Source organism: Thalassophryne amazonica, chromosome 6 (genome assembly GCF_902500255.1).
Source record: "Thalassophryne amazonica chromosome 6, fThaAma1.1, whole genome shotgun sequence".
NCBI classification, from domain to species: Eukaryota; Metazoa; Chordata; class Actinopteri; order Batrachoidiformes; family Batrachoididae; genus Thalassophryne; species Thalassophryne amazonica.
Window position 1 is genome coordinate 54,161,512 of NC_047108.1, and position 13,467 is coordinate 54,174,978.

General features: G+C 42.3%; 1 protein-coding gene across 1 annotated transcript in view; it reads left to right on the plus strand.

The window, feature by feature from the left end:
• LOC117512201 (copine-9-like) overlaps positions 1 to 13,467 on the plus strand; it is a 524,667-nt gene that overhangs the window by 389,076 nt on the left and 122,124 nt on the right. Inside the window, exons 11-12 of the mRNA XM_034172192.1 lie at positions 8,042 to 8,083; positions 8,322 to 8,397. Coding sequence (XP_034028083.1) covers positions 8,042 to 8,083; positions 8,322 to 8,397 — 118 coding nt within the window. The remainder of the gene's footprint in view (positions 1 to 8,041; positions 8,084 to 8,321; positions 8,398 to 13,467) is intronic.

The following is a 13,467-nucleotide window of genomic DNA, read 5'->3' on the forward strand; positions in this document are numbered from 1 at the left end:
ATCCTTAAACCTAGTTACAGCGCTTTCTGAAAGACTTCTAGTGTAATGAAACTTATTCCCCACTGCTGGGTAGTCCATCAGAGTAAATGTAAATGTTATTAAGAAATGATCAGACAGAAGGGAGTTTTCAGGGAATACTGTTAAGTCTTCTATTTCCATACCATAAGTCAGAACAAGATCTAAGATATGATTAAAGTGGTGGGTGGACTCATTTACATTTTGAGCAAAGCCAATAGAGTCTAATAATAGATTAAATGCAGTGTTGAGGCTGTCATTCTCAGCATCTGTGTGGATGTTAAAATCGCCCACTATAATTATCTTATCTGAGCTAAGCACTAAGTCAGACAAAAGGTCTGAAAATTCACAGAGAAACTCACAGTAACGACCAGGTGGACGATAGATAATAACAAATAAAACTGGTTTTTGGGACTTCCAATTTGGATGGACAAGACTAAGAGTCAAGCTTTCAAATGAATTAAAGCTCTGTCTGGGTTTTTGATTAATTAATAAGCTGGAATGGAAGATTGCTGCTAATCCTCCGCCCCGGCCCGTGCTACGAGCATTCTGACAGTTAGTGTGACTCGGGGGTGTTGACTCATTTAAACTAACATATTCATCCTGCTGTAACCAGGTTTCTGTAAGGCAGAATAAATCAATATGTTGATCAATTATTATATCATTTACCAACAGGGACTTAGAAGAGAGAGACCTAATGTTTAATAGACCACATTTAACTGTTTTAGTCTGTGGTGCAGTTGAAGGTGCTATATTATTTTTTCTTTTTGAATTTTTATGCTTAAATAGATTTTTGCTGGTTGTTGGTGGTCTGGGAGCAGGCACCGTCTCTACAGGGATGGGGTAATGAGGGGATGGCAGGGGGAGAGAAGCTGCAGAGAGGTGTGTAAGACTACAACTCTGTGTGTCTCGCACATGTGCGTGTGTGTCCCCCCCGCTCCTCCCAACAACATTTGGTGTGCTGGGGTGGGGGTGGGGCACACTTTTATAAAATGCTTATATGTATGTTCAGATCTGATCACATGGGGGCTGGGCAGCCAGGTCTGATAGCACACAGCACGGGGAGGTGCCTGCCAGCTGATCACAGCACACAGACAGCTGGATGATGGCTCAGTGCACACATTACAAACAGAAACCACCGCCAGGACTGGTATATAAATAATTCAGACAATACCTACATACGCAATTACATAACAAATACCAAAAATGAATGATCACATAATACAGAGAGTGACACGTTGGTCTGGGCACTGAACGGACGGGGGGTGGGGGTGGGGGGTGTCTGCTTACAGCCGCAACTGTAAAGATCTCTGCTTCTGGACGTCCCAGCTGGAGGACATGTACTGTGTTTTGAAGGACATGAAGTTACAACATTCCTCTGTGGAAATATATAAAACATCTTTCTCCTTTGCGGCAGGCTGCAGCAGCCGGACACAGCACACCTTCTCCATGTCCTTGTTGATTTCAGGCATTTTTCAGCACCAATTAGAGGCCAGTGATGGTAGCTCAGTGGTAAAGTTTCTGGCTGGCAATCATAGCTTTTGGAAAGTGCAGGTTCGAATCCCATGGGTGGCATGTAATTTTTTTTTTCACAGCAGCTGCACAATGTGGTTACACATCGCACAGCTGTTCGCACTGTGTTTCCACATGCACGAACCGTCACATCGGCATTGTGCATGCCTGCCCGTTGCAGCAATGTTTTCGTGGTTTGCTCATACAAGCTGTTCCTCCGTGAGTCACCCTGAGTTGTACTTATTTGTACAATGTGTGAAAAGACCCTTATAGTTGCTCCAATTTTGGACAAAGGTGATGCAAATTATTGGTTGAGCCAATAGGATTAATAAATGTAATAGTTTTGACTGTGTTGAATGCTTTGTGAAGTAAACTATAGGTCAAACAATGTCAACGTCCATTGGATTCTATGTTATGTGACATATGTTACCCTGTAACATGATAACTAAGCATGATCAATGGTAAAAACTATTCCTTTTTAAAACCCTGTTAACCTTTGTGGAATTATTCTGATCATACAAATAATGTTTTGTAGTTTTTAGTATGATTGGAGCATGTTTAAATTTTGAGCCATGTGTAATTATTCAGTTGACCCCTGCCTGGCTGCCTATTTAAAATTCAAGTGGCCAGTCTTTTTTTTTTTTTCCAAAGAGAAATGTCTAGGGAGTTTTTGTGCCAAATTTTGTGTTTGTATCACCATTCGCAGAATTCCTCTGTAAATACAGTGCATCCAGAAATTATTCACAGTGCTTCATTTTTTCCACATTTTGTTATGTTGTAGCCGTATTCCAAAATAGGGTGAAATTTTTTTTTCCTCAAAATTCTACACGCAATACCCCATAATGACAATGTGAATAAAGTATTTTTTTCAAATGTATTAAAAAAAAATAAACTAAGAAATCACACGTACATAAATTTCCACAGACTTTGCCATGAAGCTCAAAATTGAGCTAAGGTACATCCTGTTTCCACTCATTGGGCCTCATGTATCAACGTTGTGCGCTTGTGGCGTAAATTTCCAGTGTAAATTTGAAGTACACCAAAGTTGCCATGACATGTATCAAGCAGTGCGCACCTGCCCATTTCCACCGTACGCCAGACGTGACCTTGATAAATGCGGCGGGTGAAAACAATTGTAATTATAATGAACACGCCCATAAATAATGACAACACTACAGTTGTAATTATCAATTTCATTGTCTAAAATGGTCACACCACATAAAGGTAAGCTCAGCGCTGCTCTGACTCCAGGCTCGAAGTCTGGAGAAAACGGCGAGCATAGCTTTCTTTGCGGTCAGCACTGTGGCCACGGATCGTGCGCCATAGACCAACAATCCAGCAAAAGTGGGATTTGTATTAATTATTATGTAGTATAATCAAGAAAGTGTTATTTATGTAACATATGCATTGATTTGTATAATGGCACTGTTTATCATGTTGATCATTTTTATGTGGATTCCAGTGCTGGTTCATTTTGGTGTATAATTTACACCACCTCTCGACTTGGTGTATATTTTCAGCGCACCGTACGCCAACGACCACATTGATAAATGCCAAGTAGCGCAGCCATTTTGGCGTACACCCCATATACGCTCAAATATCGCCGTACACAACGTTGATACATGAGGCCCATTATCCTTAAGATGTTTCTACAGCTTAATTGGAGTAAACCTGAGCTAAATTCCGGTGACTGGGGAAGTGATGGTCTCGTGGTTAAGCATTGGGCTTGAGACCAGAGGATGCTTGGTTCTAACCCCAGTCTGACCAGAAAATCACTGAGGGCCTTTGGGCAAGGTCCTTAATCCCAAAATTGCTCCCGGCTCCCGGCGTGTAGTGAGTGCCTTGCACGGCAACCCCTGACATCGGTGTGTGAGTGTGTCTGTGTGAATGGGTGAATGTGAGGCATTGTAAAGTGCTTTGAGCTTGTTTCAGACGGAAAAGTGCTATATAAATGCAGTCCATTTGTGATTGGACAGTATTTGTAAAGGCACACATCCATCTACATATAAGGCTCTATTGTTGAGAGCGCATGTCAGAGCACAAACCAAGCATGAAGTCAAAGGAATTGTTTGTAGACCTCTGGAATAGGATCTGAGGAAGGGTACAGAAACATTTCAACTGCTTTCAAGGTCCCAATGTGCACAGTGGCCTTAATCATCTGTAAATGGTAGAAGTTAGGATCAACAAGGACTCTTCCTAGAACTGGACGCCCATCTAAACTGAGCGACCAGGGGAGAAGGGCCTGAGTCAGGGAGGTGACCAAGAACCCGATGGTCACTCTGTCAGAGCTCAAGCATTCCTCTGTGGAGAGAGGAGAACCTTCCAGAAGGACAGCCATCTCTGCAGCAATCCACCAATCAGGCCTGTATGGTAGAGTGGCCAGATGAAAGCCACTCCTTAGTAAAAGGTACATGGCAGCCTACCTGTAGTTTGCCAAAAGGCACCTGAAGGACTCTCAGACAAAATCTCAGAAACTCTCTCAGAAACAACTCTCAGAAACTCTCAGAAACAAAATCTTCTGGTCTGATGAGACAAAGATTGAACTCTTTGGCATGAATGCCAGGCATCATATTTGGAGAAAACCAAGCACCATCCCTACAGTGAAGCATGGTGATGGCAGTATCATTCTGTGGGGATGTTTTTCAGTGGCAGGAACTGGGAGACTAGTTTATATTGAGGGGTAGATGAATGCAGCAATGTACAGAGACATCCTAGATGAAAACATGCTGCAGAGCTCTCTTCACCTCAGACTGGGGCGACGGTTCATCTTTCAACAGGACAAAAACCCTAGGCACACAGCCAAGATACGAGGTCTATTAGAAAAGTATCCGACCTTATTATTTTTTTCAAAAACCATATGGATTTGAATCATGTGTGATTGTGTCAGACAAGCTTGAACCCTCGCATGCGTGAGTTTTTCCACGCCTGTCGGTTGCGTCATTCGCCTGTGAGCAGGCTTTGAGTGAGGAGTGGTCCACCCCCTCGGTGGATTTTCATTGTCAGGAAATGGCGGAATGATTTGGGCTTTGTTTCCATCAGAATTTTTTCAGAAACTGTTAGAGACTGGCAGCTGGAAACCATGAGAAAAATGTATCTGGCTTTCAGTGAAAATGTTACGGGCTTGGTAGAGAATAAGGAGTGTTACTGTCACTTTAAGGACGGCCCCCAGTGGCTGTGGGGCGCGCCGTGCTCCGAAGCTGCCATCGACAGGCTGAACGACCATTTCATTTCTAAACGGATGGCTGTCTGGATCCGTGACCATCGTGTGCCATTTCTCTGGTTATCACAAGAGCTGGACATCAACCATTTTCCAGCAGATTTCACTTTTAACAAGAGATTTTGTCATGGAAAGCCAAGCGGAGGCTTCGCGTGTCACGATGGATTCGCTACTGGAGCGAGACAAAACCACCTCCGTTTTGGTCTCACAGGACAGCTTTGAGATGGCGTTCAGACAGCTGTCGGTGGTTTATCCATCGAGTGATTATCCGAGAAATTGTGGATGTGCCTGGACATGCCAGAACATGTCCCATGAGGCTTCATCACAGCGTTGCTGTGCGCCATGCGGCACCGCCACGACGCGCGGAATTCCTCCGCACGTCTGTCTCAATGTGCCCAAAAAAGTGCTGATGTCCACGTCTTTTCACAATTCCTGTGCTAGTCAGATGACGTCCTGGATAAAACAGAGCATCCAGTTTGGAAATGAATGGCACATTCCACTGTTACAGGAGTTTTTGTCATGGAAAGAGGAGCGGAGGCTTTGCGCGTCACGGCGGTGCCGCATGGCGCACAGCAACGCTGTGATGAAGCCTCACAGGACATGTTCTGGCATGTCCAGGCACATCCACAATTTCTCGGATAATCTCTCGATGGAAAAACCACCGACAGCTGTCTGAACGCCATCTCAAAGCCGTCCTGTGAGACCAAAACGGAGGTGGTTTTGTCTCGCTCCAGTAGCGAATCCATCGTGACGCGCGAAGCCTCCGCTCGGCTTTCCATGACAAAATCTCTTGTTAAAAGTGAAATCTGCCGGAAAATGGTTGATGTCCAGCTCTTGTGATAACCAGAGAAATGGCACACAATGGTCACGGATCCAGACAGCCATCCGTTTCGAAATGAAATGGTCGTTCAGCCTGTTGATGGCGGCTTCGGAGCATGGCACACCCCACAGCCACTGAGGGCCATCCTTAAAGCGACAGTAACACTCCTTATTCTCTACCAAGCCCATAACATTTTCACCGAAAGCCAGATACATTTTTCTAATGGTTTCCAGCTGCCAGTCTCTAACAGTTTCTGAAAAAATTCTGATGGGAAAAAAAGCCCAAATCATTCCGCCATTTCCTGCCAATGAAAATCCGCTGAGGGGGCTGGACCACTCCGCACTCAAAGCCTGCTCACAGGCGAATGACGCAACTGACAGGCGTGGAAAAACTCACGCATGCGCACGAGGGTTCAAGCTTGTCTGACGCAATCACACGTGATTTAAATCCATATGGTTTTTGAAAAAAATAATAAGGTGGGATACTTTTCGAATAGACCTCGTATCAAAGGAGTGGCTTCAGGACAACTCTGTGAATGTCCTTGAATGACTTAGCCAGAGTTCAGACCTAAATCCGATTGAACATCTCTGGACAGATTTGAAAATAACTGTGCACCAATGCTCCCCATCCAACCTGATGTAGCTTGAGAGGTGCTACACTGCAAACTACCCAAAGATAGGTGTATCAAGCTTGTGGCATCATATTCAGGAAGACCTGAGGCTGTAATTGCTACTAAAGGTGCATCAACAAAGTATTGAGCAAAGGAGGTGAATGCTTATGTACATGTGAATTCTTAGTTTTTTTATTATTTTATTATTTTTAATAAATTTCATCATCATCATCATCATCTTCAACCACTTATTCGGGATCGGGTTTTGGGGGCAACAGCTCCAGCAGGGGACCCCAGACGTCTTTTTCCTGTTCCACTTTGACCACCTCTGACTGGGGGATCCCGAGGCGTTCCCACAACAGTGTGGAGATATAATCTCTCCACCTTGTCCTGGGTCTTCCCTGGTGCTCAGGGGGCATCCTTACCAAATGCCCAAATCACCTGAGCTGGCTCCTTTTAATGTGACGGAGCAGCTCTACTCCAAGCTCCCCTCAGATGACTGAGCTTCTCATCCTATCTCTAAGGGAGACGCCAGCCACCCTCCTAAGAAAGCCCATTTCAGCCGCTTGTACCCGCAATCTAGTTCTTTTGGTCATGTTCCAACCCTCATGACCATAGGTGAGAGTAGGAATTTGAATTGAATTGAATTGGATATATTTATGAAGGAACAAAGACTGACCAGAAGATAGAGAACTTCACCTTTTGGATCAGCTACTTTTTTGTCACAACAGTATGGTAGAGTGAATGTTTGCAAAAATTTAAAACTTTTTTCATGTTGTCATTATGGGGTGTTGTGAGTAGAATCTTGATAGAAAAAAATGAATGTACTTAATTTTGGAATAAAGCTGTACCCAACCTGGTCTCACGGCAAGTCAAGATTCAGCAGCATGAAATATACATTAATACATTATAATATAAATACATTATACATTGTGACGAAAAGCACCTCATTTTTGTCACGGCGGCACAAATTCATTCTCATTCATTCCATGATGGCTGCACGAAATTAAAAGTGAAGCGGGGAGTCGGGGTGGTTGTGGTTAGGTTGGGGGTGAAGAGTAAGATTAGGTTATGGTTAAGGTTAGGGCCGGGGGTAGGATTAGGGTTAGGAATAGTGAGTTTAAAAAAACATTATGAAAATTTGACTCATTTCGTCACAGGAGCACAAAAACAAAAACCCGTGAGACTGGGCTGGCTGTACCATAAGAAAATGTGGAAAAAGCACTCTGAATACTTTCCGGATGCATTGTATTTTGTTATCTGCTGCACACTGTTTGCCCTTCTTCTCTTGGTAGGCAGACCTACAGCATATCCCATGCATTGTCAAAGACTATTCACATTAATAGCTAAAGTGGCTTGAACCTTATTTTTTGACAGTTTACCATTATGATTGTACTCACTACAACTACATGACCTGAAGAAGTACATCCTGGGAAATATATGCAAATGGACCAAATTGGGCACAGCTATAAACTGCACACAAAAACAGCAGATCTGTTTCATATGCATGCAAAAAAATCAGATTCTGGTCATTTAAGTCATCACGGCCAGTGTAGGCAAAAGCAGTTATGTTCATACAACATGCAATAATAAATGCTTGAATTAATTTTGTGAGTCTGACATTCTGTAGCAGGAAAATATTTGACACAAGGACAGATTTAGTAACTCAAGTTTTTATAATGAGAATGTGCCGTACCTCCTGTGCCTCTTCACCATTTCACTAATGAATCACTCAATGTGCAATTACACTGTGCCTGGTGTCTGGAGTCATTTAGCTAAGTGGAACTCATGTGCCGTCATTTTATTCATGAAAAAAGCATCAGTTAAATAGCATACTGTCAGAATGAAGTTATATTGTCTATTTCAGGACTGTGAAAATAGACGTCTATGACTGGGATCGAGATGGAAGGTAAAAGCATCTCCACTCATTTTAACCACTCATTATTGCATCATGATTCACATTGAAGTATCTTACGTAAATATAAAATCTATATATTGTACATTTAATCACGAGGTGCAAATTAAAAGTGTTAAAGTGACATGTTAACAGACATGCATATTTTGAAGTAGATTTGAGATGGGCTAAGGTAATTTGTCAGCCTTTGTATTTTGACTGTTTGTGCATGTTGTTTGGTTCCTGACTGCAGCCATGATTTCATTGGCGAGTTCACCACCAGCTACAGAGAGCTGTCTCGAGGACAGAACCAGTTTAATGTGTATGAGGTGAGATGCAGCATGGACATGGTTTGTTTCTTAAACCTATCTCTCATTACCAATTTTTGATACCAAACTGTAAACTGTTTTTGGGAAATTAAAAAAATCAATTTCCCAATCATACCCAGAAATTGAATGTAATTGGTGGTAAAAGCAGTGTCATACAAAATTGTTAGCAATCGGGAAAATTTTGAAAATGTTTAAAAAAATCATCAAAAACATCTGGAAAACTGTGATGCAGATAAAGTGATTCATCAGATTTATAAGGTGCAGAACAAGAATAATATTGTGTAAAAGTGGACCGTCATAATATGCAGTAACCGGGACCTGAGGTTCTTTGAGAATAAGCCTCCTTCTGATCCTCTTCCGCAACATGAAACACATGAAAAGCATGTTGCACTCTTCAGCAGAAGATAGCTTTGAGATTTTAACAGACAAATTTTAGCTTTATGGAAAAGTGTGGGGAAAACATGGGTGCAGCATTACATTTTGCACACACTGCTGGCACATGCCAAAACACAGTTGTACAATGTGAATCATGTGGACTAATTGGTTGTCAACTGTAATAATACGTTACAATTTTTTGAAATGGGATATAAAATAGTACGTAGCAGTAAGAACTGTGATTACATATCAATTTTTGCTATAAAAAAAATAATTTCCTCAGTTTTGAAACTGTGATGAAATCTGTGTAAAATTCAGCAAGAACAGATTGCCTTTACCCTTGTTCTCCTTTTTGTTTGTTTGTTTGTTTATTATATTATTATTATTATTATTATTATTATTATTATTATTATTATTATTATTATTATTATTATTATTATTATTATTATTTCTAAGTCAGCTTTGTTTGCTTGAATTGAGAAAATGTGCAAACTAAAACCTACTTGAAAAATTGTACAAAACATTTTAAAAAGCAATTATTTAAATGTTAACAAATCAAATGTATTTATGGGACCATTTTGACCAATTCTTCTAAACTGAAGGCCTCACTTTTGAAGGTATGGGAAAGTGTATCTTAAATCAAGTGAAGTTTGACTGTGGTATTACTTTGTAAACAGAACACGAAAATAATAATAATCTGAAGAGTAACGCTTTGAAAAAGACAGTAAATTGAAATTTACACAACTTAAATTATATTGTAAATTGCACTTCAGCCACAATTTTGTACACACATTTAGAAATAGGATATGGAGCTAAAATGTTCTAACCCCCTATCAAAGAGAGTGGTTCCGGAGGCAAGGCTATGTGCGGAGGCAAGGCACACCACATCTAACTGGTACTGGTAGCGCTCTACCTCCTGCACAAGCTTTGGCTCCTTCCCCCACAGTGAGGTGACATTCTACACCTCCAGAGCTAGCCTTTGCCACCTGGGTAACTTCCGTCAGGGCCCTCGACTTTCACTGCCACCTATGGGACAGTGTACCCGACCCCAGCAGATCACCCTGAGCCCACAGGTTGGAGATGGAAAGTCTACATTGCTTTTCGGGCTGTGCCCGACCAGACTCCATGGGCTTCCTCCTGGCTGGGTCACATTTCCTTTTCCCGGCTGAGTCACATTCCCTTTTCCTTGTTTATTTATGGGGTCATTGTGAATCATTCGTAGTCTGGCCCCTTACCTGAGACCAACTTGCCATGGGAGACCCTACCAGGAGTACGAAGGCTCCAGACAACACAGCTCTCAGTTTCATAAGGGCACACAAACCTCTCCACCATGATAAGGTGATTGTTCCCGGAGAGGTACCTTGCCGCACCTTGTCACCAATCCTGTTTGTGATATTCATGGGCAGGATATCAAGGTGTAATCAGGGGGAGGAGGGTCTTCCAGTTTGGATCCAGTTTGGGCTCAGGGTCTCATCGCTGCTTTGTGCAGATAATGTGGTTCTGTTGGCTTTATCAGCCTGTGATCTCAAGCACTCACTGGATCAGTTCACAGCCAAGTGTGAAGCAACTGGGATGAGGATCACCACCTCTAAATCTGTGGTCTCAGCAGGAAACCAATGGATTGCCTACTCCAGGTAATGAATGAGGTCTTACCCCAATTGAAAGAGTTCAAGTATATTCGGGTCTTGTTCACACATGAAGGGACAATGGGGTGTGAGATTGGTCAGAGAATCAGTGCAGCAGGGACGGTGTTGCATTCACTCTGCCATACTGTTTTGATGACAAGGGAGCTGAGCTAAAAGGTGAAGCTCTCGAGCTACTGGAAAGTCTTTGTTCCTACTCTCACCTATGGTTATGAGGGTTGAGTCATGACCGAAAGAACTAGTTTGCGGGTACAAGCGACCAAAATGTATTTCCTCAAGAGACTGTGTGGCATCTCCCTTAGACATAAGATGAGAAGCTCAGCCATCCATGAGGAGCTCAGAGTAGAGCCATTGCTCCTTCGTGTTGAAAGTAACCAGCTGAGGTGGTTTGGGCATCTGGTAAGGATGCACCCTGTGCGCCTCCCTAGGGAGGTGTTCCAGGCACGTTCAGCTGGGAAGAGACCCCGGAGAAGACCCAGGACTAGGTGGAGAGATTATAGCTCCACAATGGCCTGGGAACACCTCAGTATCCCCCAGTCAGAGGTGGTTAATGTGGCCCAGGAAAGTGAAGTTTGGGGTCCCCTGCTGGAGCTGTTGCCCCCGCAACCCAGTCCCAGATAAGTGGTTGAAGATGAGAGATGAAAGGGAACTAAAATGGTTGCATCATGTAATGAAGAGTATTTGACATTAATTCATTTTCTATACCCACTCATTTCAATTAAGGGTCATGGGGGGTTGAAACCTATCCCAGCAGTCCAGGGGCGTAGGTTTGCATATGGACCATAGGGACAAGTCACAACCAATATTTTGGGATGGCAAAATAGTCCCTACCAATATTTAGCATTTTTGTTTATATAACAAAATCATTCACTATTTTTTTGTGAACTCGATACTATAATTTTAGTCGTCATGTTTTGTGTTTTCGACGTGCCAGAGTGACAGGGTTACCCATGTTGCAATTTCATTAGCTCACGTTCTTCTCACATGGACGTAAACAAAGTGCATCTCGTGGCAGGCAGTGCTTAATTTGTAAAGTGGGAGGTCCCGGAGCAGAGAGGATGGGTGGCTCCGGTGCAGTGTTGCCAAATATACGATAATTATCGTATTTGTACGATAGTTGTGCCCTCTGTACGATGTACGATCAATAATGGGAAAAAATCCAATATGTACGATAATTTCAGTTGGTTGGCCAAACACACATCTCTCTCTGACACCCAAGAATCATTTTGCAGGCGTTGCACTCAGTCGGCATCAAAGACACACCACACACAGGGCTGCTGCTGGCTTTCGGCGACCGTCATTTGAAAGCCCGCCCCCTCTCATACAGAGTAATGAGTTCCATCCAATCTCTGCCGTGACAGGAAGATTCCCCAGCCAACTTTTTTTTTCAACAAATGCAATAACAAACGAACAAAACACAAGAGCAAAGAGATATACAAGAAAAATAAAAAAAAGTTCCAAGTTCCTTATGGAGGTGTCAACATTTTTTCTGTGTTCAACAAAATCTGCACAAGTGGCCATGGCATCGGATGACGACAGCGACCTCGAGGTTGAATTTGACTCTTTCTAGTCTGGTAATTAACACATTTGTGTCCCTTCACAGAAAAAAAAAATGTTTCTAGTCTGGTAGTGCATTTGCGTTGTTTTTGTGCCATAGTTTCCCCATTACTATAATTACTGTTTAAAAATGTGACATAAAATTCTTTGTAAATTAAAAAAAAAACCCGCTAAAATAGCTACGTTGTATGCGTTTTGTTTGTGTACGATAATTTCTCCCAAAATACGATCATTTTGAGGTTTTGGTACGATAGTTTCATATTTCATATCTGGCAACACTGCTCCGGTGCAGAAAAACAAGAAGGGCGGGGTGGAGGGCTTGCGAACAATGCTGTGCGCCACACTTACAATAAACTGCACACCCACACAAACACGCACACACACCTTCACAAATGACACTAACATCCTGCCTTTTCCTCAAAAATTACTACATTTATGTTTGCTGTCTGTCTCTGTACTTTTCTGTCACTTTTGCGCTCTTTTTCATACTTTCCCTTGTTTCAAAAGTCACCGAACGCATTGTTGGAATGAACAGGTTCTTGGCTTGCTGTCAAATTTTTCAGAGTGAGGGCTTATATGAGAACTTACGGTAATGAGAATCAGCGGCGCACTATTTTTTTTTTTTTTTTTTCAGCGGCGCACTAGTGTGAAACTTCCATGTTTTTCCTTTGCGTTATGACATCACAGGCTTACGTTTACCGTAATACACCATATATATCATTGGAAATCCTTTTTTTTTTTTTTTTGGCAAATTAGGTTGCCAGATACCTACAACTGCATTATTGATGAAGAGAATAGATTATACATCTTGGTTGCAGAAACTTTTTTTTTTTTTTTGTTAGCTCCACAAGTATTTTTTTTGTTGTCTTGTTCTCTCAGGTGTAGGCCTATAGAATAGATTAGTGATTTTGGGTGCAATTTTGTTATTTAAGCTATTTGTTTGTTTGCCTACACACTTAATAATGTAAATAAAGTGTTAAATTATTCAGCATTATGTCGTCATATGTTATGTATTATGCTGTACTTGTGCGTCTAATGGTATGAGTGGGTTAGGGGGTGGTGGTGGTGGGCAGGGGGGCCGGGGGGGTATTGTCCCTACCAAAGCTGAGACCAAACCTACGCCCTTGCAGCAGTCATAGGGAAAGAAATGGGTTACACTCTGCACAGGCCACCAATCTATCACATGGCCAACACATATAGACATATAAACACATTCACATCTACAGTCAATATACAGTCACCAATTCAATTAACCTACATGTGTCTGGAAGTGGGAGGAAGCCAGGGAACCTTGAGGGATTCCATGCAAACATGAGATGTCACATGTAAAGGACCAGGATGTACATGTACCCAGAACCTTCTTGTCTGTGACGTAATAATGCTAACCATGAAGCCACCTTGATGCCCTACTTTGACATTACTAGATGTTGCATTTTGGGCCCTGTCTTGACAGTCTGTGGTACACAGTCTCAAACACAAGGCACAAATCTGGGAT